At 52.6% G+C, this 27946-nt stretch overlaps 1 protein-coding gene across 2 annotated transcripts; it reads right to left on the reverse strand.

The window, feature by feature from the left end:
* Positions 1-68: 68 nt before the first annotated feature.
* Positions 69-27651, reverse strand: MFN2 (mitofusin 2). 2 transcript variants are annotated; one of them, XM_082663818.1, is made up of 19 exons: positions 27486-27651; positions 26142-26188; positions 21656-21834; positions 17444-17579; positions 14252-14414; positions 13444-13568; positions 12618-12726; positions 12398-12505; positions 10600-10753; positions 10365-10432; positions 10102-10223; positions 8573-8699; positions 8058-8162; positions 7680-7782; positions 6675-6895; positions 5939-6094; positions 4321-4517; positions 3380-3514; positions 69-2155 (listed from the first exon to the last, which is right to left on the reverse strand). In XM_082663818.1, the coding sequence occupies exons 3-19, from the start codon at positions 21828-21830 to the stop codon at positions 2086-2088; spliced, it is 2274 nt and encodes a 757-aa protein (XP_082519944.1). In that variant the 5' UTR covers positions 21831-21834; positions 26142-26188; positions 27486-27651; the 3' UTR covers positions 69-2085. The 2 variants fall into 2 exon arrangements, with proteins under 2 accessions (XP_082519944.1, XP_082519943.1); XM_082663817.1 differs by having other exon boundaries at positions 26142-26277; positions 27486-27649.
* Positions 27652-27946: the final 295 nt, after the last annotated feature.

Here is a 27946-nt window from a genome sequence, read left to right on the forward strand (position 1 = left end):
GCAGACTTTGTCACGTCAAAGAGAGTTTGCATAGGAACAGTAAGCTGAGGAGACACACAAAACACAAATGGTTTCCAACTAGGTTTTATTTTAGTGTTCAATATTATCAGCAATGATACAGGAATAATTCAGGCAAATATATCACCTTAAATACATCAGAGAAAAAACCTACCATGTCAAGCACATCCTGAACTCCAGCAAATGAACATAAAAGCAGAGGACGAAGTCAGCAGCATTAAATTAAAGTGCTTTTTGCCACAGTTCTTTCAGAGTTTTGCCCTCAGTGGTGTAATTTCAATTTTACTTATTGTATAAGAAGCTCAAAATCTCATTCACTGCCCAGAGGCTACATTCAAAAAAAATTCATGTTTAGTTATTCTAAATAACCCCCCCCGCAAAAGCACAAGATTCATTGGAATTGTGTGACACTGATTTCTCCAGACACACTGGGAGGTAACCACCATCCAGGCTGGCAAAAAGCTCAGAGCGTCCTCCCGCCGCACGGCGGCCTCGGCCAAGTCCATCGCTTTGTTCCACGCACCAGGGTAGACTGAGGGTTTGAAGGACAAGCGGGCACCTGGAGAGCTCGCCACCTGCATGCCACCCGCCAGTGAGCAGAGGCCACCAAGTCATTTCCCCAAAGTCGGAGGGCGGGTGGATTCAAGAGAGCAGGACAAGCCCCACCTCTCTGCCTGAGCCTCTTTCTGGGAGAGACGTGCTGCTGGCTTCTAGGAAGTTCTCTGACCTGCCCCGCAAAGGCTGTCACCCGAAGGCTGTTTGCCCCAGACAGTTAACACCTTGGAGACAGGAACCTGCCCCCACTTTGACCGGTAACAATCCCCAAACTCAACAACAGGAAACACTTCTCAAAATCAACACGAGGCCCCATGTGTCACCTGGAGGCTCTGGGATCAGGGAGGGTGGGAGGCTGGGTGCTGGGTTCCCCGCACTGTCTCTTGGCCACGTGCAGCATCGCTGGCACAGGAGACTTCATCCAGAGGTCTGGTGGCCAAGGGCAGCTTGGGCCGAGGTGGGGTGAGGGGTGGGAACATGTCTCTTATAGAGCATCAAGCTAGTAGAGTGGGCTCTCAGACCCCACGAACCCCTCACAGAGCGAGGTCAAATGCAAGGTCCTGTTCTGCATCAACTCCAGATTCTCTAGCTGTCCTGGGAGGGGCCCACTCCTCTCAGCCTGCCGCCAAGGTTCCCTCCTTCCGCCATCTTTCCTTCTACTACATCCTTTAACTATCTGCACCAACCTATCTTTCATAAATAAGAAACCAGACTGATAGGCTAAGGACCGAAACCAGAACAAGAGACAGAATGAGGAGAAGGAGGCAAGTCTCCCCCCATCACGGCCCCGGCCGCCTGTGACAGCAGGGGCACTGGGACACGCCCTCCACACATGCCAGTCAGCGTTCCAGCTACCTCTGCACTCTCAGCCCCGCCACCAAGACTGAAGGGCTGGTCTGGAAGGCTCTGCAGATGGGATGAGGTAAGAAAGCCGAAGGACCAAACTGACACGTAAGCCACAACCATCCTGGGACGGCCTTGGCCTTCCTGGAACTGTTCCCAGCGCAATCCGGGAAGAAAATGCAACCACCTCCTAAGGTGGCCTTTCTCTGTGGGTGCGCTGGGGTGCGTGGTAGGCAGGTGCGCGTGGGTCAGTGTTAGCGTTGGCTGGAGGAGGGGGTGTCTTGCCTGATATCCTTAAAGGCCCAACCAGGCCTTCTGCAATGCTGGCTGATCCCAAGACCTCATCAAGCAATCATGATTCTCAATCAACAGAGCCTGACAAAACCGAGAATAGACTCGACTTAACTCCTCAGTATCATGCTGTCCAGAGTCATCATTGAAAAAAACAAGTCTCCTTTAGGGGTATGAGCCGGAATATCTTCCTGCAACAGCAGGCAAAGGAGGGGGAAAATAACTAGCGTCTCAGGGCTCAAAACGGTGGGAGACAGTGGGTGCTTTCATTCTCACGGTGGCGGCAACGGACAGGAGCTGCACGTGGCCCTGGTGGGAGGCCCCTCGCGGCTGGCAGCGCTGCCCCTCCCTACGCGGGCTCCGGCTCCGGGCTGCCCACTATCTGCTGGGCTGCAGGTACTGGTGCGTGAACATGTTGAGTTCGCTGTCCAACCAACCAGCTTTATTCCTGCAGAGAAACGGTTACCTTGTAGCAGTAACAGCTGATAACAAGTAAGAGCACTGTGTGCCAAGGCCAAGTGCTGCTCTACCGGACACTTGACTTGTACAGACTCATTTACTCATTATCTCTCCAATAACCTCCACTTCACCGATGAGGAAAATGAGGCCCAGAGAGGTTCAATAACTTCCTACAGTCACGCGACCAATCAGCGGTGGAAATAAAATCAGGTTTTTCTGACCCTCAAGCTCTGTGTTTGCTTCATGCCGGGACCACGGGTAAGTCCCTGGACTGTTGGGAACAGTCTTCCTGCCTGTCAGCAGGAGGCTGGGCTGCACACACGCAACCCTTTTCAGGTTCACCCTGTCGCTGCAGGTGACAAGCAGCAGACACCGCCACCCCCAAGCCACACGCCGCGTGAGATTTCCCCAGGGATGAGCAGCGTGTCTCTAGAACACAGCTGTCCCAGGGCAGTGGGCGGGGAGTGCAAGGCCCACCAGTGACCTCTGATGCAGCTCCCCTCTGTGCTGACGTCAGGGCGGGGGCGGGAAGAACAGAGTCCCCGTGTGCTGATGTTATCCCAGCCTGAGTGGGCCGAGGGCTTCTGCAGAGCACTCGCACACTCAGCTCTGTGACTGTGTCATGAAACCTTACTCCATTTCACAGATGAAAGCAATGAGACATAGGAAAGCTCAGCGATTTGCCCAAATGGGGGTGCCAGGACCAGAAGCCAGGACTCCTGACTCCTGAGACCCATCCTCTCCCCAGCAACCTGCTGCTGGAAGCTCTGACTTTCAACAGAGACCCTACGCAGACCTGGGTTCTGCTCCGGGTTCTGTCGGTCACCGGCTACCTGGCCGGCTCCCCTGTGGACACAGATGCTGCCGTGCCGCACCGTGAAATGGCGGAAAGTGGGGGCCGGGTGTAGCCCACTGTTCCCGCCGACGGTAAAGGACAATCAACGTGTGGAGTGTCACAGAGTGCTGGAGCCTAGCACGCCTGGATTCTTCTCCTCCTGGCTTGACCACTTACTGTGGGATCCCAGATAAGTTACTTAACCTCTCTAGGCCTCGATCTTCCATTTTATAAAGTGAAGGTGATGATACGTCCCTAAAGGGACGCTGAAGATGGGACAGCACGTGTCAAGTGCCTGAGAACCCACGGTTAAGGACGTGCCTGTGAGCTGTAACCCCAGGGACCAGACCTCCTCTGCTGCCACATGGCCAACCTCACCTGAGCAGTTTGGCTTTGCTCTGCAGTGAATCAAGAACCTCAATTTTCTTGTTCATGGCGGCAATTTCCTGCTCCAGGTTCTCTCGGGTGACATCAACTTGCTGGCACAGATGAGCAAAGGTCCCAGACAGTTCCCTGAGGGGAGAGAGTCAGGATCAAGCAGGCCACGTCGGTGGTGAAGCAGCCAGCCCATCTGTCCCCTGCGCCTGTCCTGGTCTGTCAGAATCGTCCCCGCCCGCTGCTGAGGCCGCGGACATCACAGCCACCACACGCACTAGCGTCAGCACAGAGCAAGAACCCGGAGCACAGAGCAAGGCGCCCCGGCTCGGGCACAAGAGACCAGGATGCAGATCCCGGCCCCGCTGCTAATCAGCCGAGTGCAGGAGACACATGACTCCTCTTCACATCTCAGTTTCCTCATTTTGAAAAACAAGGTGCCAGTAAAAACGTCTACCTCAAAGGGCTCGGGGAGAAAATGAAGAGTTAGGTGCAAAATGCCTAGCCGAGGGCCTGCCACATAGCAATAAAAGGCAGGCAGCCAGCACCTTCCTGACCACCACCCAGATCAAGCCATCCATTCCCACCTGCCCTAAGATACGCCATGAAGAACGGGCTGTGGCTCAGAACATCAAAGCTACGCCCACAACCCAAGCCCTTCGAGGTAACCTTTAAAAGATGGCTACAGGTAACACCCCTCGTCTTCCCATGTCTTCCTTCCTTGGGAGACCAGAGGCCTACTTGGTCCCAGCCCAGGACGTAAGGTGTCCCTGGAGACCCCTCCCCCATCCCTAGCCTCCACGCTGGCACTGCACAGCTGAAGGCCAGAGTCAGACAGCACTCAGGGCCCAGTGGTTTCCAGGTCAGGTTAGGAGGAAACCTAGAGGGCAGTCCTGAACCACGGGAGCCGGCACCGGCCCCTCGGGGCTGACGGGGCCACTCACTGCTGGACTTGGTGGCTGCAATTGGAGCCGGTATAGCTGATGATGAGCTGCAGCTTCTCGCTGGCGTACTCTACAAACTGGCGCTTGAAGGCCCTCTCCTTGGCCTTGGCGGTCCAGGTCAGACGCTCGTAGACGTACAAGAGTCCATAGAGGCCAAGGGAGAGGGCGATGAGTCGCCAGCCCACAGCCTTCCACACCTGCAGAGGCACAGTGGTCAGCTGGCACAGTCCCTCTGCCATCCCACCGCCCATCCTCTCAGCTAGGACTTTCCCAAGAGCCTCTGTGCTTCTACTCAGAACACTCCTTTCAATGTCTTCCTTGGTCTCACTGAGGCCAGAAGGGCAGGGACCTTGTCTAGTTTGGAGACGAGGGAAACTTAGTGTGGGCCACACAACATGACTTGTGCAAAGTCCACCTCTGTGGTTGTGAGCACCAGAAGCACAGATCCAGGCACAGAAAAATCTTAAAGATAAACGCTGGAGTACTCTGAAGGGACCTTCCGTTCTGGTGACACTGACAAGCAGAATTCTGCACATCGGTCCTCAGTAGATGGCTTCTTTTGGTCTGGTTTGTAACACTTTGGTTGGAGGCAGTGTAGTTACAGTCAAAGAGCACTGGACTTGGAGCCAGAAATCGAGGCTCTAGTGTGAAGCTCTTCCTTGGCTGGTGACCTTGGGCAAGTTTGTTTACACCTGTTTCCTCCCAAAATAGGAATAACGGCCCCCACCCAATTCTCAGGGTTGTTTGGGTAAAATGAGACACTGACTGTAAAAAGGGTTACATAACCGTCAAGTGTCAGCTTCTCAGATCATGACCCTCTGCCAGGTCACCATCTGTGGAAAAAAACCCAGAGCATGTACCATCTACAGCCAGGAGGGAGGGGACCTCAGCTCCAGCCCGCCCTAGTCTTACAAGCTGAGAATGGAATTCCTGGCAGTTTTGTTACAGTTACGTTCTGCCACCACTCCACAACTCAAATGACCATGACAAAGAGAACTTTCCCACATCATCAAGAAAATTCAAGGCATAAATAACTCTAGCTGCAGTGTGTCTTGGGTCAAGACATGGGAGTACCCCAGTAATCAAGAAGGCAGCCTGTGATCTCAGGCCTTGGGGCAGAAAGAAAGGGCAATAAAACTGCAGCTGGAGAGACAAGGGTTCAAGGCCCAGCCTGGCCTCTTTCTGTCTCAAGCCCCTGCAAGTTTTGCTCTCGGTTTACTCACCTACCAGTGAGAAACTCCTGGTCATACCCACCTCTCTAGAACCCAGGTCCGTCAATTTCTCAGGTCACTTCCCTACCCTACTGGCCCTACAGGGGAAAGAATATGGTCCTGGAGTCAGATGGGGCCAGAGTTCAAATCCTAGCTGTGTGTACTTGGCAAGCCAACTGCAGATGTTCTTCTGTAAAACGGGAACCTAAATGTCACGTTAGTTGAGTGAGACTTAAATAAGTCAATAAATGTATGTTAAAGGGCTAAGGCTACACGGCTCCTGAGATCACAGCAAAAAGTCATCACAGATGTGAAGTGCAGGGCCGATGCGGGGACACCCACCAGACTGTGCCTCTCGGTCCCCACACACCTGCCACCCCCCTTCCCGAGCAGGGCTTGTCACTGACCACTCCTCCAACGACGAGAATGCCCATGGAGGTCCTAGAGGTCAGGGAGGCCAGGCCGGTGACCATGGAAACCATGAGCTCCTCCTGGGTGAGGGAGCCCTGGGGCAGTGGGGGCATGCTGGGGTTGGCCGGGGTCAGGGGCATGGGCCGCTGCACCTGCAGAGAGAAACGAGGCGGGGCTAAGAAGATACCGGCCAGTCTCTCATTCTAGGGTCCAGAACAGGGGCACGGGGAGTGGCTCTTCAATTTCCCAAAAGGGAAAATGAGCTTCACATGTAGCAGAGAATTTAAGCTCCTAACAGACCTGCCGGCCCAAAGGTGAGCACCGTGGGGTACCACAGAACGGGAGCAGTGGCCGCCCTGGAACGCTTCAGCACAGGTCCCCAGGTGTGGGACGTGGCCCGAGAGCAGCCCGGGCAGTAACTCCAATGGTACAGAGATGGGGGGTTCAACATCCAAACATGAAAATGGTGGTATGTGGACAGATAGGTCATCTATATTTAATAGTTACATGCTCACTTTAACGTGTAATAGAAAAAAAAATGCAGCTTGCATTTGTAATTTCACAAATATTAGTGCTTAGGATAAAGCTAGGTTGATTTGTGGCAAAAACCTGACCGTGGTGGTGGCCCACATGCCACGGCTGTGACCTCAGGGCACCCCTTTCAGAACAGTTTGTGTGCCTGGGGTGCAGACTGACCTCCCTTGATGCCCGAGGGTGCGGGACTTCGCTTGCCTGTTCGTTGTAGCCCATCAAGGCCCGGCGGCTGTTCTTGGGGCCCAGGAACCTGTTCACCAGCATGGTCCACCCGAGAGAAAAATGAAACTCGATGTCCTCCTGAAAGTCGGCACACAGCTTGTCGCAGTTCAGGTCGTAGCTGAGGGAGAAGCACTGCCGAGGGACCAGCAAGTCTATCTGACTCCGCATGGACACAGGAAGGAGGGGTTTCAAGCCGTCTGTCAGGAACAGAAATGCGGAGGAAGCACAGCAGCTCAGCCCCGTGCCACGCCAGGGCTGAGCCTCAGAACACTCGCTGCGGCCCAGGATGCTGACGGTGAGGCCCAGAAACCAGGCCTGGAAGAGTGGGCCAGTGGGTGAGGGGATGCAGGCCAAGGTTCCACACCAGCTAACGTGCGGATTTAAGGAGCAGGCCGAGCTCTCAGCCTCTGCTAGTTCCAGGTGGTAGCACAACACACCCCCACGGGGACCTCCCTGGTGGCGCAGTGGTTAAGAATCCGCCTGCCAGTGCAGGGGACACGGGTTCGAGCCCTGCTCTGGGAAGATCCCACGTGCCGTGGAGCAGCTAAGCCCATGCGCCACAACTGCTGAGCCTGCACTCTAGAGCCCGCGAGCCACAACTACTGAAGCCCGCATGCCTAGAGCCGGTGCTCCACAGCGGGAGAAGCCACTGCAATGAGGAGCACACGTACCACAGCGAGGAGTGGCCCCCACTCGCCGCAACTAGAGAAAGCCCGCGTGCGGCAACAAAGACCCAACGCAGCCAAAAATAAATAAATAAATTTATTAAAAAAATTAAAAAAGGACGCCCTTCCCCCACGACCGACCCCCCCACGTCTATGTGTGGAATGAACTCATGACACATGCCCAGAACCCCAAGGTATGGAGCTGACTCATCATAAAAGGTGACAGACAAGGAAAGGCCGTTACTTCTGTAGACTGGCCTGGAACTGATCTTTGGGCAGCCCAGGGACCAGGTCCCGAGGCCCCCGCAGCACTGACCTATCATCTCCTGCTGCATGGTCTGCAGGGAGCTGGTGATGGCCGTGGAGCAGCGGTCCGACATATTTCGGCCCAGTCCTTCCTCTATATGGCGGTGCAGTTCCTGCAGCCAGAAGAGAGGTGAAGGGAAGCGGCGCCCTCTGCCAGAGGTTCCCTTTGGGGAGCCCAGGGACAGGGAAATCCGAGGCTGGTCAGCCCAGGCCCACCAGGCGACAGCGGCAGGCAGGCCACATGGGAGCCCGGGGCTCGTGTCCCCGGCTGAGGGGCCCTGACTCAGAGCAGCAGGGCTGAATCGCCGTCTGCTTGGTGATCCCTTCCAGTAACCAACAGGGAATAAGGGGAGCCCCTGCCCAGAGCACCTGCCACTTAACGACTCACATTCTTATAAACCTTGAGGACCACTGGGGAAGGGTGGAAGTCCATCTGGTACTCGTCCACCAGCACAGAGAGGCGCCGGATCTCCTCAGCCATCGCGGTGGACACCTACAGCAGAAGCAGCGTGCTGGTAAGCGTCAAGGAGGAACGTGGTTCAATTCCGCAGCACCAGGAGAGAGTCTAACAGACTCTAACACACTGGATATCTGTCCCCTCACCCATGCAGTGTCCTCAGCTGATCTACGGAATTAAAAGTTTTTGAGGTAGAGAGACTGGCTGACCAAACACTCCTGTAAGATATGGAGGAGAAGGCCCAGAGGAGGGGGGACTTGCCCAGGGTCACACGATGGAAGAGCAAACCCAGGGAGGCGCCACATTCTTGAATCAGGGCCACGACTTCCTCCTGGAAGGCTGAGGAGCCCCCAAGGAATAGGACGTCTGTGTTTTCACTTTTCTAGCTCCCCAGCCTCTACTCGGAGTCCGCATCTCCCCAGTGGGCTTCCTCTCCCGCCTCTCACCTGCCTCTCAACTTCCTCCGTAATCTGCTTAATTCGCAGTTTGTAGTCTTGCGCCAAGAGCTCCAGCTGCTTGTCAATAAATCGCAGCCGCTCCTGCCGCTCTTCACGCATTTCCAGGCAGTAAACCCTGAAAGAGCAAGCTCTGGTTACGCGACGCAGGTCCCCACACGACTAAGCAGAGAAGCAAGAGGTGACGCGGGGAAGCCTGTGTGGGCCCCAGCGGTGATCCTGGCAGCTCCACGCACATCCCCGGACGCCTGCTCTTCCCCTTCCCAGGTATGAGGGAGAGATGGCGCCGACAACTCACTCAAGTTTTCCAAATTTGGAAGATGTGGTGGTGACCGACAGGGGAGGGAGCTTTCAGGGGCTTTAGAACAAGTTCTGCCAATTAATATAGAAAAAAATCACTAGGATAATCAAGAAAAAGAAAAAAGAGGTACTACACTACCCAGAAGCCTGGCCAAATTCCCCAAGTCTGAATTACTGATGGGGTCAGGGAAATGGGAGTTCCAGCACACACTGCTGGTGGGACCTTGGACGGGTTCAGATGTTTCAGAAAGCCACAAGTAAAACTGAGTAAAACTGAAATGCATATACCCTAGGAGGAAACCTTCCACCTCCAGGAATTAATGCTAGACTCTTGCAGATGTGCACAAGTGGACACACAGACTGGCATCCACTGCAGCAGGGTTTGCAATAGCAAAATAATGAAATCTAAAACTCAACCTACGGGAAAACGAGGTGCATTCACAATGGACTACTCCACAGCAGCTAACAGTCCTAAACTCCATCTACAGGCGTCAACAAGGACAAAGGGTAAAAACGATGCCGAGTGGAAAGAGAAGCCAGGTGCAGCGCGATCCCGTACCTGCACATTTAAAGCACTTGCAGAGCAACGTTATGTATTCTTCAGAACTTACATAAAAAGTACTGCTTAGTGAATGACAGGACTACACACCAAATTCACGATTGCAGTTGCCTCTGAGGAGTGGGCAGAGGGACACTGGGACAGGGGCTGAAGAATCAAAGGGTATTCAACATTTTTTTCTGTGTTGTTGTTGTGTTTTTTTTTTTAACATCTTTATTGGAGTATAATTGCTATACAATGTTGTGTTAGTTTCTGCCGTATGTCTTTTACTTTAACTTAAAAATATAGCAAATATTGTCAATTCTGTGCAATGGAAGCATGGTATGCTATTCTCTGTACTTTCCTATATTTTAATTTCTCCAAAAAAAGGGTATTTTTAAGAAGTATGTCCTGCTTCAACTCTGAGAACGGCTGCTGTGCTCGGCGCAGCACTGGCCCAAGGCCGCCAACGTGGGCTCGTGCGGAGCCTCGCTGCACAGGCCAGGTGGGACGGACAGACGCCCCACGGCCTCCTCACCAGGTTGCTCCTCGTGGCTCGAATGGGGCCTGGAGGGAGCCCTGAGACTCCAATCTGGCGGCCAGGCTCTGGCCCTGGGCTGGGTCCAGGCCGCAGTGAGGCGGTCACTGCCACGCTCCCTCCTGTCACCTCCGGGGCTCTTACCGCTGCTCCTGCGCCGCAATGTGCAGAGAGTCCATGATGAGGCGAACAGCCTCCGCGATCTGCTTGGCCCGGACTGTGTGCTGCTCAAACTTGGTCTTCACAGCCGACTGGGAGATGCACTCCTGGAACACACAAGAGGCACAGAGGGGGGCAGAGGCCACTGGCCAAGGGCCAGGCTCTGGCATCCACTGCCAGGGACACGGCTGGAAAGAGCCGGGGAGGCACAGAATCGCCAGACACCAGGATCAAAGGCTTGTGCTCACCTCAAATCTCCTCTCAAAATTCTGAAACTCAAACATCCTCACTTGAAAGCCTTCTGCAAGAGCGCCCCCTAGGAGAATTGCACCACATTAGTCGAGAAATAACTCGCAGCCGAGAGCTTCTCACTCAGGGCTCTTCTCACCACCTCGTTCTCAGAACTGTTTCTACTGGCTGACTTAGTATGAGACCCAAAGACTCAAATGTTCGGGAAAAGCAAGAAGCTGATTCCATCGTCACCTCCTTCGGGCATGCCCTGGGCCTTCTGGATCCTGGCGTTGAGCACCTCCTTGGCAGACACAAAGAAGATGCGGTCTCCAGCCTGGCCTCGATCCACCACGCCCAGCTCGTCCACCAGGAAGCTGGTACAGCGCTCCATGTGCTGCCGCCGTACCTGGAGCCCAAGCAGACGGGCGTTACGTGAGCAGGCAGGGTGCAGGTGGGCCCCTCCTGATGGAGCCCGCGGCCCCCAACTGCTTCTTTTCTAAAACACAGATAATCTGTTAACACAGCTCAGGATTCAAAAGGTACAAACACACATGCAGCGACCATCTCCCACCATCTGTTCTCCAGCCACCAGGCTCCCCAGAACCCACGTCACAGGGGTTCCCTCGGGTACAGCCTGTCAAAGACAGCTGGTGCATCAACAAGATGAAATGCTTACATGTGCCCCAAATTGCCTTGTTAGAGCCTACAGAGTGTCTCACTTTGGCGCCCCAGAAGGAAAGGAACCTGGGTGGGGGGGGGGGGATTGGTCAAGAAACCTACACCTGGACTCTGTACTGACAAGCTGAGTCTACCCTGGGCCTCGTTTATTACATGAGTGGCCGCACCCCAAAATCCCTCCTAGCTCTGAAGCCCTAGGGTTCTACTACTGGAACTTAAAAGTGATGACAGCCTCTTGTGGACACCTGCCACATGCCAGGCCTTTTCTCAAAGTTAACAGATTTCATCCTCTCAACAACTCTATTATATCCAACTCACAGGTGAGGATTCACCGGAGGGATTAGGGAATTTACCAGTCACACTGCCCAGTGTCAGCCTGCTGACTACGTGCTTTATCATCACCCCATATCACCTGTCTGTTACTCCTTTTTCTTTCATTTCACGCATAAAAAGTAAAGCATTCTGAGCTGTTGGTAAGAACCAATTATTCTTCACTCCTCTTTTAAATTTCTTTCCTGGATGTCTTTCTAAAGCTAAGCCTGTTCTATAATGATTAATTCTTTATGAACTAAATAAAGAGAGCAAGCAAGGGTGCAGCAGCTAACGTGGTAGGGATGCTTCTCAGACCTGGAAGAAAACCTTTTGAAGAGTAGAGGGGTCCGGGAAAGCAAATGGGAGAAGTGAAGGGTTTGCGTTTTGTTGCTGTTGTGTTTTTTTGCCGCACCACACAGCAGGCAGGATCTTAGTTCCCGGACCAGGGATTGAACCCGTGCTCCCTGCAGTGGAAGCGTGGATTCTTTTTTTTCTTTTTTTTTTTTTGCGGTATGCGGGCCTCTCACTGTTGTGGCCTCTCCCGTTGCGGAGCACAGGCTCCGGACGCGCAGGCTCAGCGGCCATGGCTCACGGGCCCAGCCGCTCCGCGGCATGTGGGATCTTCCTGGACCGGGGCACGAACCCGTGTCCCCTGCATCGGCAGGCGGACTCTCAACCCCTGCGCCACTGGGGAAGCCCCTGGAAGCACAGATTCTTAACCACGGGACCTCCAGGAAAGTCCCAAAGAGTTGTTTTTGTTTTTTCAGTTTGTTTTTGTTTGGTTTTGTTTTTGCCACACTGCACAGCTTGTGGGATCTTAGTTTCCTGACCAGGGATTGAACCTGGGGCCTCAGCAGTGAAAGCACTAAGTCCTAACCACTGGACCGCCAGGGAACACCCACGAAGGGGTATTTTTAAAGCCATCAGCGACCCCAAGGAACACCCGGGACTTCTTTGGTGCTGAAATTCATTCAGGGATGTGGCCTGGGAGAGCATAAAGAGGGTCTGGGTAGACACATGGGGTAGCATTCCCCAAACTGCTGGGTAAAGAGGCACCCACCTCCTCCATGTACTCAGGCTCCGAGGCGGACGCGTCCCAGCGGTTGTTCAGGATGAAGATGTTAGGGCGGGACAAGCGCTCGCTCACCTTGTGGAAGAACTGCTTTTCCTGGATGCGGGGGAAGACCTCAGTGGGGGAGGAGCTGTGCCAGCCGAGGCCCTGCCAGCCCGCCCACTCAGCTGGGTCCTCGGAGTGTGGGAAAAGGTGGAGGAGGGGTTACCGTCTGCATCAGGGTGGACTCTGAGTTGGCCACCAGCACGAACACATCGGCGTCCAGGCAAAATTTGTCAATCCAGCTGTCCAGCTCTGTGGTGACATCGATGCCAGGGCTAGAGGCGACAAGGATAAACTGTCACCGGACACACAGACCATGGGCCCCATCCTTCCTGCTCTGAACAGACCTGAGGCAGCCAGGCAAAGGAGGAGAAAGCTACAGAAGGGAGAGAAATTGGGCCTGGCCCTTACTGGAGGGATTTTTACTTTTCATCTCATATCCTTCCAGACTCTGAAAATGTGGTTTTTGCCATACACGTCTATCACTTTTATAAAAACGTAATGATCTGAATTTTACTTTGGGGGTATATAATTAAGGTGAAGCTCTGTATTTATGTGAGTCTGGCAAGCACCCTAGTACCCCACTTCTTGGTATAGTTACAGCCTGTCCACAAAGCAGGAGCAAAGTGTTCCTTTGAGAAAAATAAAATACAACATGGACCTCACCACCGCAAGCTCTACCCCCCCGCCCCCAATAAACACACTAATGTTGGGCTGAGGCTGAGAACCTTCCCAACTTTTGAGCATCCTCCCTATCCCTCTTTACAGGCCATCACTGGGACATCTTCAGGGCCCTGACACCTGCCCAGGGATACAGTAACCAGACCCTGGAGGAAATCCAAGAGGCAGGAAGATTTGGTTGAGCCAGTTTGAAAAGCAATACTTAAGCAGAGCAACAACGGGACCTAGGGGATCCTGGCCTGGATGATCCAGAAATGGAAACCTGGTGCCCTCCCAGTTTGGACCTCCTGGGGAGGCACCTGCCCTCTTACCTGTCCATTAGCACAAGGTCATCTTTGAGAAGCGGACACTTGGAGTTGGGCCACATCACACTCACCAGGCTGCCGGCATGCAGCTGCTCGTCCTGGTGAAGGGCGTGGGCCAGCTGGTTCACAGTCTGATGGGGTAGAAGGGAAAGAAAGATCAGGGCTGAGGAAGAGCCTCCAGCGTGGAGATTTCCAGTGCCATGTGGCCACAGCACGATGGCCTGAGACTGCTGCCTGATCTGCTACCCCTTTTTCTTTCATTTCACACATAAAAAGTCAAGAGCTGGGAGCTGTCAATAAGAACCAACTATTCTTCACTCCTCTTTTGAGTTTCTTTCTTGGATGTTGTCCTAAAACTGAGGGTTTTCTGCATTAATTAATTCTTTATGAACCAAAATGAGCATCTGGCCCCAACCAAGAATGCAGCTGGCTCTCAGAAAAATGAAAACACGCAAGCCCCGAGCTGACGTGTCAGAATCACAGAGCAAATGCAGGGATCGCTCTCTGGCAACACGCCAAAGAACAAGGCACATATGCTCTTCATCACAAAGAGAAAAGGCCTGCCCAGCAATTCACAAGGACTATGAATCCCGACTTCAGGCGCTCCAGCTTTCAGACCCTCCCTGAAGCTCTCGCAACTCCCAAGCAGCCAGGCTAGGACAGGGCCTCCCAGACTCTACCGCAGTGGAGGGCACTGCCTTCTCCTTAGAGCTTCCAGTGGTCCTGGCACAGTGGATGTGCTGGTTGGTCTAAGCCCAGATTTAACCCACCAGCATGCCCAGGGCTGAGAGCCGGGCCGGCGCTGTCCCCTCACCTTGACACTCCTCTTCTCCTCTGAGCCCTCCGTGAGGAGGAAGGCCTCGTGGCCATCCGTGCCCTCCACCCGCAGGAAGCAGTTGGTGGTGTGGCCGATCCCGGAGGGCAGCACTTTGTCCCAGAGCATGGCATTGATCACAGTGCTCTTCCCGTTGCTCGTCCTACGAGGAAATCCCGGCTGTCAGTGAAGCTACCACTATCTGCGTCTCAGGCTGTCACTAAGAAGTTACGGCCTGGAAGTCCAAAGTCTTGTTCTCCACAGTGAGACGTGTGCCCAGACAGGCAGAGAGGGAGGGCTCTCTGTGTTTATGAAAATGCTGGACAAACACCGTGACCCACGTCTGTGATGTGCTCCCGGTTCATCACGGCAAACCAGCCTACGAGGGGCTCCCTCGGTGTGGCACTGGCACGCAGACACCCACTGCCCTCAAGGGAGCCCACCATCGAGCTTGAGGCTCTCAGCATCACTCTGGAGATGACCTGACTCCGAGGGACAACCCACTCCTCCTCTTCTACTTGGAACCACTGACTCACCCCCAGGGTGTCTTCCTCAGTCTAAGTGACCTCAGCTGAATGAACCCAAAGTCCCTGGTTTTCTACAAAAGGCCGATTTTGCCGCTCTTCTCCCACCATGCTCCTCCCAAACATGAAGTCCCACCTGTCAGTCCCAGCTGATAAGGGCCTGCTACAGGGCAGATTACTGTAGCATTCTTGCCCATCACACCCCTTTCCGACATTCTGGGTCTTGAAAACAGCTCTACTCTGCAGACTCATCTCTTCAGCTCACCAAAGCCAGGGCCACACCTCTGAGGGGAGGACGCAAAATGTCAGCCCAGAGGTCTGAGGGCCACCCCGAGGTGATTAGGGGCAGGGGTGGCAGAGTGCCAATTCCTCAGGCTACCACTGTGCGCACAGCACCCAACCGTCTGGGTGTCTTTTTTTTTCCTGTATTGGGCTTTACTTTTTTTAAAGGTGCTGTGGTATAACACAAAATATGTTCGGTCTTTGTCCCCAGTTCCTGGCACAGAGCTCCTAAAACCCTTGGAATTTCCTGAGTGGCAGGAGTGTCTGCAGTTCCTCATAAGGAGCCCCTGTTGGGCACACCTGTTTATGCTAGTAAGGTGACTCAGGTGGGGCCCCCAGGCAGCCTCAGGATGGGCTGGTCACCAGAAAGACCAAGTGATAAGAGGGTTGGGACTTTCAGCCCCACCCACTGACCTCCAGGAAAAGGAAGGAGGGCGCTGTGGATTAAGCTCCACAAAAGCTCTTGAACAATGAGAACTGATGAGCTTCAGGGTGGAAGGCAGTGCACCTCAGCTCCACAGGGACAGAAGCTCCTGTGCTCAGGACCCTCCCAGACCTCACCCTGTGTGCCTCTTCACCTGTATCCCTTACAGTATCCCATACTTATATACTAACCAGTAAATGTAAGTAAATGTTCCCCTGAGCTCTGTGAGCCGCTCTAGCAAATTAAGAGGAGGAGGTCGTGGGAACCTCTGATCTATAGCCAGTGGGTCAGACGCCCAGGTTTCCGAATGGCACCTGAAGCGGGGGCGTCTTGAGGGACCGGGCTCTTAACCTGGGGGTTCTGACGCCACCTCCAGGCAGCGTGTCAGAACTGAGTTCACTGTGTAGGCCACCCAGTCAGTGCCCACCGAGAACTGGAGAAGTCCTTGGTACTGTAGCAAACATTCCAGAGGTGCCTACCAGACCACAAAGTATAATAAGAAGGATATCTGAGGGCTAAAAATATAAAGCACTTAGAAGAAAACATAGGGGAAAAGCCTCATGACACTGGGTTTGGCAATTTCTTAAATATGACATCAAAAGTATAGGCAAAAAAGTATACATAAATTGGACTATATCAAAATAAAATATTTCTGTGCGTCACAGGACAGTTAACAGAGTGAAAAGGCGACCTATAGAATGAGAGAAAATATTTCCAAATCATATGTCTGATAAGGAATTAAATCCAGAACCCCTACAACTTAAAAACAAAAAACAAAAAAACCACACCAAAACGACATTAAAAAAACCCCCAAACAACCCAATTTAAAAGTGGGCAAAGGACTTGAATAGACATTTCTCCAAGGAAGATATACAAATGGTCAACTAACACATGAAAAGCTGCTCAACATCACTGATCACTAGGAAAATGCGAACCGAAACTACAAGAGATACCACCTCACACCCTTTAGGACGGCTACTATCAAAAGTACAGAAAACAAGTATTGGGAGGATATGGAAAAACTGGAACCCCTGTGCACTGCTGGTAGGAATTAAAATGGTGCAGTCGCTATGGAAAACAATATGGTGGGTAGTTCCTCAAAAAATTAAAAACAGGGGATTTCCCTGGCAGTCCAGTGGTTAGGACTCTGAGCTTCCACTGTAGGGGGCACAGGTTGGCATGGGTTCAATCCCTGATCGGGGAACTAAGATCCCGCATGCCGTGCAGCGCGGCCAAAAAGAAAAAAAATTTTTAAACAGAATGATCATATGGTCCAGCAATTCCACCTCTGGGTATATTCCCAAAAGAATTGAAAGCAGGGTCTCAAACAGATATTTGTACGCCCACGTTCATAGCAGCATTATTCACAATAGCCAAAAAGTGGAAGCAACAAGTGTCCATCATGGATGAATGGATAAACATGATATGGTATATACATACAATGGAATATTGCTCAGCCTTAAAAAGGAAGGTATTCTGACAAATGCTGCAACATGGATGGTTCTAGAGGACATTATGCTGAGTGAAAGAAGCCAGTCACAAAAAGACAAATACTGTGTGATCCCAGTTACCTGAGGCACCTCGAGTAGTCAGACTCATAGAGACAGGAAGGAGAATGGTGGTTGCCAGGGGGGTGGGGAGAGGGGAACGGGAGTTGTTACTTAACAGGCAGAGTTTCAATTTTCCAAGGGGAAGAAGTTCTGGAGATGGACGGTGGTGATGGTTGTACAACAACGTGAATGTATTTAACGAAACTGAACCATACGCTTAAGAATAGTTAGATGGTAAATGTTACGTTATGTGTATTTAACCACAGTTAAAAATAAATAAGAAGGAGAGCACTGAAGCATGCCAGCTGCTTCTCTGCCTTGGGGCCCTCAGGCTGTGATCCCACACAAAGTGCCTGCCTCCCTGCCTGCCCCCCGCTGGGAAGAAAGAAGGTATGAGGGCTTTGAGACTCACCGGCCAAAAAAAGCCACTTTCATGTGCCGCCGGGCCAGCACCTCGCTGATGCCCCTCACTTTGGACAGGTAACCTCTGACGTCCAGAACTTGTTCTTCTGTCGTAACAGGGTCCAGTTCCGCATTCCTGTAGGTGTCTGGAGGCGGAGATTGAAAATGGCTCACCCCACGGTCAGAGTCCCACAGTCACAAGTCTGGAAGGCAGGGTCCACCACCACGGCTCCCTGCTACTCCCTACTGTGGGCCGCAGTGCAGTGAAGAACATGGCTTGGGGGGCTTCCCTGGCGGTCCAGTGGTTAAGACTCCAAGCTTCCACTGCAGGGGGTGTGGGTTCGATCCTTGGTGGGAGGTCTAAAATTCCGCAGGCCGGGCAGCCAGAAAACAAAGAACACAGCTTGGGAGCAAGTCTGCCTGAATCCCAGTGCAAGAAGTGCTGGTTCTCACCTCTTCCTGGCTCTTTGTGACCCCAGGCAAATGAACCTTCCTGGTCTTAGTTTCCTCACCCTTAAAACACAGATGACAACAGTACCTACTTCATGTGACTACTGAAAGGATTAAATGGATTAAAACACAAAATCGCTAAGAATGGGGGCAGGTACCTAATTAAGTTATATGTTTTTTACTTAACAAATACCTACCAAGTTCTCACTATATGCCAGACACTGTTCTGACTACTTTTCTTTTTTTTTTTTGTAATTTTTATTTATTTATTTTTGGCTGTGTCGGGTCTTCGTTGCTGCACGTGGGCCTTCTCTAGTTGCAGCGAGTGGGGGCTACTCTGTTGTGGTGCATGGGCTTCTCATTGCGGTGGCTTCTCTTGTTGCGGAGCATGAACTCTAGGCATGTGGGCTTCAGTAGTTGTGGCTCGTGGGCTCTAGAGCGCGGGCTCAGTAGTTATGGCTCAGGGGCTTAGTTGCTCCGCGGTATGCGGGGTCTTCCTACATCAGGGCTCAAACCCGTGTCCTCTGTATTGGCAGGTGGGTTCTTAACCACTGCACCACCAGGGAAGCCCCTGATCACTTTTCAAATACGGTCTCATTTAATCCACGGCGTGTACCCATCAGAGTTAGCAGATGGCAGAGCTGGGATTGGGACCGGGTCCCTGTGCACTTTCACGAGGCCCTGCCTGCTCTGGACCCGCTCACTGCTCCAGCCAGGTCTTGGGCACCCGCTGCCTCGCGTGCTGCCTCACCACATCCCCACACCTGCCACTGCTCTGGGCTTTGCTCAGTGCTTCCCCACGCCCCTCCCCCACTCTGAAGAACTAATGCACCGCCTCACGGTGCCTGGCTCTTTCCCACTTAGCCTGCCCTGACCGCCCCTGAGTCTGGTCCCCTTGTTTATGCTCCCACAGCACCCTGTACTTCTCCTATCTTAGCCCTTATCTCACCACAGGGTAGCCGCCTAGCTCACCTGTCTGCACCACCTACCACGTGAAGGCCAAGCTGTCTGATCCCAGCACCCAGCGCTCAGCAGGTACACAATGTTCACTAAGCAAACAGATACTAGGATCACTGCACTGCTTCTTCCCAGGGCCCTTGACAGGCAGGTGGATAACGTACGATGACAGACGGGAGCAACTGAGCAAGATCCTGACCCCATCCCATCTAGTACTTGCGCGAGGAAGGTCACGAGCTGGCTGGACAGCAGACGGGTGTTTGCCCCTCAGCACACTCTTGCTGCAATGGACTAAATGTTTATGTGCCCCCATGTGATGACGGTATGATGGTACAGCTGACCCCTGAACAACACGGGGGTTAGGGCGCCGACTCTCCACGCAGTCAAAACTCAGCATGTAACTTGGTCAGCCCCCCGCGCCCACGGCTCTGCACCCCCAGATTCACCCCTGGATTCTGTACTACTATATAGTATTTGCTATTGAAAACAATCCACATATAAGTGGATCCGCGCAGTTCAAACTCATGTTATTCGAGAGTCAACTGTGTATAGAGATGGAGACCCCATGCCTGGGATTAGTGCCCTTACAAAAGAGACCCAAAGGGCTAGCCAGCCCCTCCTGCCGTGTGGTTACATGTGACGATACAGAGAAAAGACAGCAGTCTAGGAAGCTGGTCCTCGCCAGACACCAAATCTGCCGCTACCTTGATCTTGGGCTTCCCAGCCTCCCGAACTGTGAGAAATAAAGGTTTGTTGTTTACAAGCCACCGAGTCTATGGTATCTGTCACAGCCTCCCAAACAGACTAAGGCACTTGTGAACCACTGGGCTGACAGGCCCCAGCACGCAGAGCACTCCCACAGCATCCAGAGCACGGCGAGCGCGTTTCAGAGATGCCCAGTGAGTTTCCCCCGCAGCTGGTGCCACGAAAGGAAGTGAGCAAACCAACAAGACCTCCCCACATCCACTGGTCACCCGCTACTCAGACCCATCAACATTCTTCCCTTATGTGGGCACCGGGGTGTGGCCTTTGGACTGCGCCCCAGAGGAAGCTGGCTCTTAAGCCTGTGGCTACATTTAAAAGAAACAGGCAGTAGGCCAACAAGCTCTTGTTACCTGCCCTTTAGAGAACAGTCCCAAGGCAGTAGCCAACCCCTTCGCTAGCCAGGACAATCCCAAATACATCTCAGGATCGCTCCAGTGCTTTCCCTTCTAGTCCGCCAATACGAGAGGCTCCATATTTTCACAAAAAGAGAAACCAAAACACCCACTCCTGATGCCATCACACAAACACCTTCATTATTAAGCACGTGTTCGTCCACAGAACCATCTGAGTGAGTCAGAGCATCACAGAGGGTTAGTCTGGGCTCCGGCGGGACAGGGGCCTGGTCTGTCCCATCTCTGCAGGCACAGGGCCAGGCACACCAGAACTATTGCTAAACAAACGATAATAAACTGGAATAATTGCAACCACCAATCTTATAACCCTGAAATTCAAATTTTTAAATGGAACCAATACTTCGGGAACGCCTCTCCTGCTTCAAGCACCACGCTGAGGGCAGGGCATAGAGTCCATGCTTAGTCCATTCGGGCTGCTCGAACAGAACACCATGACTGGGGGCTTAGGCACAACAGAAACGTATTGCTCACAGTGCTGGTGGCTGGAAGTCTCGGATCAGGGTGCCGGCCTGGTCAGGTGAGGGCCCTCTTCCAGGTGGCAGATTTCCTGTTGTATCCTCACGTGGCGGAAGGGGGCGAGGGAGCTTTGTGTGGTCTCCTTTATAAGAGCACTAATCTCAGTCATGAGGGCTCCACCCTCGTGACATAATCCCCTCCCAAAGGCCCTACATCCTCACACCAACACTTTGGGCCTCAGGATTCCAACATGTGAACATGGAGGGACAAACATGTACACCACAGTACTGGAACTATTTCCCTTCTTTAAAGGGAGCTAAAGTAGCAGCCTGACATGTAACCCAGCCAGAAGCCAAGGTGCTCCAGTGGAAAGCAGAGAGTGGAGAGCAGTGTGTCCCAGGGGCGTTCCCATTGAACTTTTAGGGTTCTGCAGACTAGAATTTGGAACCCCCTGGTCTCACCTGAGCCCCTCTTTCACAAATGAGGAAACCAAGGACAGATAAGATTCAGCTACTGGGTCTTCACTGACAATCCCAGGACCTAGAGCCAAGGTGTGCCTTCTAGAGAGGGAGTCTGAGAAGCCAGTGGCTGGAGTTGGTGCTCAGAACTAGTGGGGCCCTGGGAACCAGTCCTTCTCTGCTGACAGAGCAGGGATTAGAGGTTGGGGTCAGATTAGTAACTAGAGGAAAAGGTACTGGTGACACAAGTTTCTTATTCATAGTCCTGTTGTCTAAAAATATCAGTGAGAGAACACCCTGGTCAGGAACAACCAACACCCGGACAGTGCCCGGACTGCTGGCAGCCAGACCGGGCCAAGGAAAACGCCTGGGATTTGGAGTCAGAGACACCCGGGTAAAGGCCGCTGTGTCACTTCCAAGGTATCAAACAACTCTCAAAACCTCAACCTGCTTGTCTCTTAGATGAGGAGACGATTCACCTACCCCTCGTGACTAAATGGAACAGAGTTCGTAGAATTCTTCAATGACAGGTCTCTTGTTTTCCTGGCCCAATCTCCCCGGAGTCCAATTCCATGATTCCAAGAGCAGAGCACCACTGAAGGTGACAACCCATCTGGTCATGAGCTCCTCAAGAGCAGTGCTGTACTTCCCCATCCCCAATCCTGCCACCTAAATATTGAGGCTGACAGGCGTGGGCCTGGCTGAGTGGGTTGCCTGTCTCACCTTCAAGGAAAGTGGCGCTCTCCTGGATGTAGGCCCCCAGCTGCTCAAAAATGCCATTGATCTTCTTCTTGGCGGTGACAAAGTGCTTGAGCGGGGAAGCATTCACTTCAGCCATGTGTCTCTTATCCTTCTTGACTGTGATGATGGAGTTGCATCGAGAGAAGAGCAGGGACATTGCGCTGCAAGAGAAAGAAGACACGTGAGCGAACCCAGGGACACCCAGCTCAGGACGTTCTGCTGGCATGCAGCGGGGTGCAGCAGGGGGACAGGCACCAGCTCGAGGGTCCATCCTGAACATGGGCCCTCCAGGACTAGATCAGGGACAGCAAGATCAGAACCAGCACCTCAAGAGTAGGAAGGGACCACTTGGGCCTGTCTCCATGTCACACAGTGTGGGCACCCAGGGCCCTGAGCTCAGGTCTAGCGCTGGCTGTTCCCTGCCTGGTGAACAGGGACAGGCCTGCCCTCCCCATTTCAGAGAGAGACAGAGGGGAACCACAAGGTAACACACAGAGAAGCCCTCTTCCTAGCCTTATGCAGAAAAGAGTGACAGAAATTTCACTTATTTCCTATACATCACCCCCCTGAGAAAAAGCGCTGAATATTGAAAGCAGTGACAGCATAGTGACACTCAAGGTCAGGCCCTCCCACCACCCTGCCCTGGCTACTCTGCTGCCCAGTCCTGATGGCCCTAATTCCTAACAGGTTTTTGGTGTTTGGTTTTATTTTTGGTTGCTGGGGAGGGGTGGAGGAGTGGATGGCAAGGAAGGGTGATCTTCAAATGAGAGAGGTCTACTTCTACAATTTACTTAAAAACGTTTACTGTTCTCTTTCATTTTAAATGTGTACACTGTAGAAAATGTGGAAACTAAAGGAAAAAAAAAATCCACAACCCCACCATTCTGTGACAGGCACTGTTAACATTTGCCTATCATCAGTCTGTTTTTGTGTGGGTAGCTCTCCTGCTCTTATTCAATCACACGCACATCTTTGCAGGCTCTTTTTCTTCACATGGCAATAACATGCGAGGGGCCATGAGGCTTAACTCCAAAGCCCTAGAGATCTTTGCTCAAAGTCAAAAGAGGGAGACAGACCAGAGAAGGTGGTCCCCAGATGTGGCTGGGCATCCCTGGATCGTTCCTCAGAGTTCCCAGCTCGCACAGTGCCATTTCTTCAGTAGAGTCCTCAGACACTGGGAAGTCACAGGGAAAAGGCCTTTCTGAGGATGAGGGGAGTGTGCACAGCTGTGTGTGCCCGGTTCTGCCCTCCTCAACACCCAGCAATTTCTTGTTGGCCCCTCTCCCCCAGCCACCCTCATCACGCCGCTCTCCACCAGGCCCGGCACTCGCTCTAGCTGGGAAATGACAGCGCACTGCCCACAAGCGAACATACACGAGAAACTGCCAAAGCATTTGAACCAGTTCCTGAGAAGCAGAAAGAACATCTGGAACAAATGCATAATAACTGAAAAGTGGCCCTTAGGAACTAACCATCCCAAAGGGTGGGCAGAAAGAGAGACACGCAGGGAAATGGGGACCCACAGGTTTTGCCTAAACCTACCAATTATTTTGCGCTGTTCCTGATTTCTGGGGAGATGAGAGAGGAAAGTGAGTGTGTGTCCCCCTCCCCAGGAATACACCACAGCTGGGAGATTTTCTAAGCATGGAGCCCACGTGTCAAAGGCTGAAATAAGAAAGACAGCAGAGCTCTGAGAAGGGGAACTAGGAAGAAAATACCACTGGCTCCTCCAAAGCAGAAAAGGAGAGTACATTGAAATCAGGCTTACTGTGGCCCAGCAGGAAAGACTCTTAGAGAAACAGGGGATATGTGTAAGCAGAAGAGGAAAGTCACCGAAAGGAGAACTGGGTCTGGGATGGCATGATGTAGCTAGCATTATAGATAGATTCTGGAATCAGACAGAGCTGGGTTCAAATCGTGACTGTAAATATCTCGGCTGTTTAAACCTCAGAAGCTTGGATTCGTCACATGTACAAGCATGATATCACGTAGACCATGAGAAGATTAAAGATGACATGGCACGAACTCAAAGGTAGTTTTACATGTTATAAAACAACAAGAGTAATAAACTCCACCAGCAAGATCACAAGACTTCCCCCTGGAATAGCCAGCCTTCAGGGGAGGGCAGAGGCAACTCCTCCACCAGCACACCCACAGCTGCCTGACGGCTGCCATGGGGACCAAGGACACAGGTCAGCTCAGGGGTGAGGCTCCGCAGTGCCCCACCCCAGAAGTGACTTGCTTGCAGGCAGCAAGTTCTCAGATCAGCTGGGCTTTTAGAAGCAAGTGCTTTCAAATTCTGGTCATTGTTTGCAAGTCCAAAGGGTATGACACCAAAGGCGTTAGTGTTCAGTAAATGCAAGATTTAAAAGCATACACACTAGTTAAAGCTTAGTGCTTCCAGGTTACCTGGTCTGCTCAGAGTGCAGCCCATCCAGGTGCTGCCCTGCTCTCACATTACCCAGCCTGCAGCTGCATGTCCCGAACCGCCAACCCCTCCAAACTGCTTTCTCTGCCTCTGTTCGTGCCTGAGCTGAGATTCCATGTTCGTGTTACACATGTTGCTTTCAGCCTGGAATCCTCTTTCCTTATTCACCCATTTGGCCTACTCCTCCTGTCCTTCTAGACCCAACGCTAGTGTCACCCCCTCCATGAAGCCTTCCTTGACATCTCTGTGGAGGCCGTGCAACCTTACCAGACTTTTGGCTTTTTTTTTCGTCATACTTTCTCCCTGTCTAATCTGTGAGCTTCTAGAAAGCCAGTCTCTAATACACAGCAGTGACCTATTTCCATTTCTACTTTCCTCCTCTACAACGGTAAGAGACAGCGTTTGAGACAGTGAATGCCCTAAAGGGGATTACCTTCCTACCCTTCCAATCCTGGAATACGTATATTTACTTTTTTCTTAAAAAGCAGCCTTTGGCTAAGTATGTTTCCTACTATTTGGAGTTCAGTGAGTCAAGAGAGTTAAACAAATCTTTCAGATTCCAGAATGTAATCCTTCCAAAGAGCAAGCTGGGCACACGTACGTGCACAAACGGACCACAGCTGCAAGTACACACACACAAGCCAAGATAGGGCCCCAGCTATCTTGGGGTTCCACCTGCTGGCTTCCTATGCTTCTAGAGCTGGGGGAAACAGCTGGTTCCTGTTCCTCCTCTGGAAAGCCCTGACAGCCCCTACTTCACCGCAGGGCTCACAGCAGGCAGGCACAGCCAGTCCCCCAAGCACAGCTGGGCCAGAGTTGAGCTCCGGTATCAGCTATACACTACGTGGCACGCTTCAAGCTGTTGTGACCGCCTCAAAGCGCTCCTGAGGTCGTGGTTTCAGAGAGTTTACAGCAGCATTTCCCAAAGCGTGGTCCACAGAACTGCAGTGGACAAAAATGATCCCATAGCAGAATCAATCTGTAAAACACTATATGCTACAGTCCCCCTCCACTGGAGTACACGAGCACAGCAAAGACTTTGGGAAGGAAGGCCTGTTTAACTGTATTTAACGCAGCATTTCACAAATTTATCTGCAGAAACCCTTCTTCTATGTCACAGTTTTTAAAACCCTGTGGGTCATACTTTGGGAAAAGCTTCATTCATCCTAGTAGTTTCCCACTCCCACCCCAAAAAAGTGCTGGGGGCACAATATTAACAGATATTAACCTAAGACCAGAACCAAACCCAATTCTAAACTGCTGTTAGGGACTTCCCTGGCGGTCCAGTGGTTAAGACTCCATGCTCCCAATGCAGGGGGCATGGGTTCAATCCCTGGTCAGGGAACTAAGATCTCACATAATGCAGCCAAAAAAAAAAAAAAAATTAAACAGCTATTAGCACTCCCAGGTACTGAAAAGCTCTGCCTCAACCTAGGCTGTTAGTTAAGGAGGATTAAGTGCCTTGGGTATAGGGATAGCAACAGCAAAATTCACCACAAGGTGTGTCTGGATCCCAGGCACAGTCCCTGAATCCACACCACCTCTTCACCCAGTTTCATGCAGAGCAGCTCCTAGCAGGGAAAATAAAATGGATCCACGGACTGTCTGCTGGCACAACTGGAACAGAGGAAAAGCTGAGAAACCGAAACAAAAGAGTATGCAGGGTAAAGGGGCAGAGCAGACTCTTAGAAGAGCTGTGATAAGGAGCCAACGGGCCAACTTCCGCTGGGCAGAGACGGGGAGGGAGGAGCCAGCACAGCAGAGAACAAACGAGGGAGATAGAGACTCATTCTTCCGGGAGCCCAGAGATCCCAGTCACTTTCTGAACAGTCAATCTTTAACCGGGCTCTCTCGGCAACCAGTGAAATCCTCCATGGAAGGTAAAAGGAACTACAGTTCTTTCCAACGTGGGTTGGAATGCTCCAGCTCCGCGCAGAGATGACCCCATCCAAGAGACTTGCTGCTGGACGGCCAGCAGAGTACACCCCTTTCCCCTCCACCCAGATCCAGGGTGCCAGGTGTCACAGCCACCCCACTTACTTTATGGATGGTGAGAGACCTTCACAGGGTGGGCATCATGGACATGGCTGGAGGCAAAAAGATGAAAAGAATCTGAGTTCTCCTCTGTCCTGTCTCAGGTTGAGGTTGGCTACTGATTGTGTTGACTCCACCAATTCTGAGTTATTGGAAAGGAAAAGGGACGTGTCAACAGGGCAGAAAAAAAAAAAAAAGCCAAAGAAGTCTAATCAGGTTTAAAAGCCAAACAAACTCATCCCCGAGGGAAGCTTACTCACTGAGGTATTGGGGTGGTATGTGAGGAAGTGCCCTGGGGAAAAACACAACACACAGGTGCGAGGCCAAGCCCGGGTGTGCACAAACACGTGTTCAGACGTGTGCTGGTGAGAAGCAGGGACCCTGGTAAAGGCACATCCAGAGGGGTGACAGGAGGGGGCAGAACCAGGTCAAGGACTGGGCTTGAGGGCTGTGGCACTGAGGATTAGAGACGGGAAGGTGGAGTTGAGAGAGAGAAGTGGAACTTACTGAAAGCCTCTATCTACCAGATGTTGTAAAATATCTTACTTAATTCTCAATTCCACGGTGCAAAGAGACGCTTGGAACACTTAAGAGATTTATGGGCTGCTGGTTAAGCGGCCAAGCTGGGAACTGAGATATCACCTCCCGTTGATTGTAAAGCTCACTTATTTTCAATTATGGGAAGCTGCCTCACCCGACCCTTGGGGATGGGAAGGGTGACAGTCTGGGAGGAGAGAAAGAGAGTAAATAGAGAAATTAAAGAAACAGGGCAATCAAGGCTTAAAACAGACGGGAATGGGCAACTCTGTCTTCAAGCATCCAAGCAGCTAATTATTCGACATTTTCTGTCTGCCCTCTGTGTGTGTGTGTGCTAGGCGCTAGAGGTAGAGATGGATAAAAAACAGTCCCTGCCCTCAAGGAGGCTTACCGTCCACTGAGAAGCCAAACAAGAGACAACTGTGCGAGAGCAAGAAATGCCCAAATTTGGGGAAGTCAGAGCAGGGCGCCTACGGTGATGAACGTAGGCACCTCTCGCGCTGAATAAGTGCAGGCAAATACAGAGAACTGGATGAGAAATGGGGAAAGGGCAGGGGTGGGATGTGGTGGTGAAGGGTGAGAAAGCGGGGGTGATAAGAAGCCTTAGGGGACCCCACTCCCGAGTCCCGCGTCCCGCCTCCTCCTGTCAGGGCCGCTTAGGGCCCGGCGGCGAGGCTGGAACGTGGGGACGTCCGCCGGCCCGGATCCTGAGCCCCCGGGAACCCGGCGTCTCACAGGCCCACGCCGGGGTACTCAGGACTCGCCGTGCTGGCCCGGGCCGGACCCCACCACCCGACGCGCTCGCTCTCTCACCTTCACCTTCCCGGCCTCCCGGTGGCCATCATAACCCCGACGTCACCAACACGCGCCCCCCGAGAACAGGCGGGAGGAGGAGGCAGGACGCACGCGTCACCAGCCGCCGCAGGTTCGCCGTTCTGGTCCCAGTGAGTCGCTGGACTCCGAGCTCAGCAGCTTCCACCCTACTAACGCTTATGGGTCAGGGGTCAGCTGGCTCAGCGCCTGGAGAAGCGCCTCAGCGATCTTATTCACCGCCCAGGCGTCCCAAGCCGATGACGTAAATTTCGGGTCTCCCGCTGCATCATGGGGGCTGTAGTTCCGCCAGGCGCCGGTAAGGGCTGGGGTGGGCGGGGCCACGAGCTGTCAAGGGGAAAAGAAACCAAGGGCGTAGATTAGAGGTTCCCGCTCTTTCGTTTGTTGCCCCAGAGCCTGACCCCAAGGACCCTGTCTGCTCTGGAATCCAAGCTTGCGTTTGG

The sequence above is a fragment of the Grampus griseus genome, assembly GCF_964374135.1.
Source record: "Grampus griseus genome assembly, chromosome: 1".
NCBI classification, from domain to species: Eukaryota; Metazoa; Chordata; class Mammalia; order Artiodactyla; family Delphinidae; genus Grampus; species Grampus griseus.

What these genes read in the sequence shown, in the direction of transcription:
- MFN2 (XM_082663818.1), bottom strand. Translation starts at nt 21,830, where the DNA reads ATGTCCCTGCTCTTCTCTCGATGCAACTCCATCATCACAGTCAAGAAG. An exon ending in CCAGGGCATGCCCGAAGGAG is followed by an intron (nt 10,433 to 10,599) that starts GTGACGATGGAA and finishes CAATTCTCCTAG; the next exon opens with GGGGCGCTCTTGCAGAAGGC. An exon ending in CGGAGGAAGTTGAGAGGCAG is followed by an intron (nt 8,163 to 8,572) that starts GTGAGAGGCGGG and finishes CTTCTGCTGTAG; the next exon opens with GTGTCCACCGCGATGGCTGA.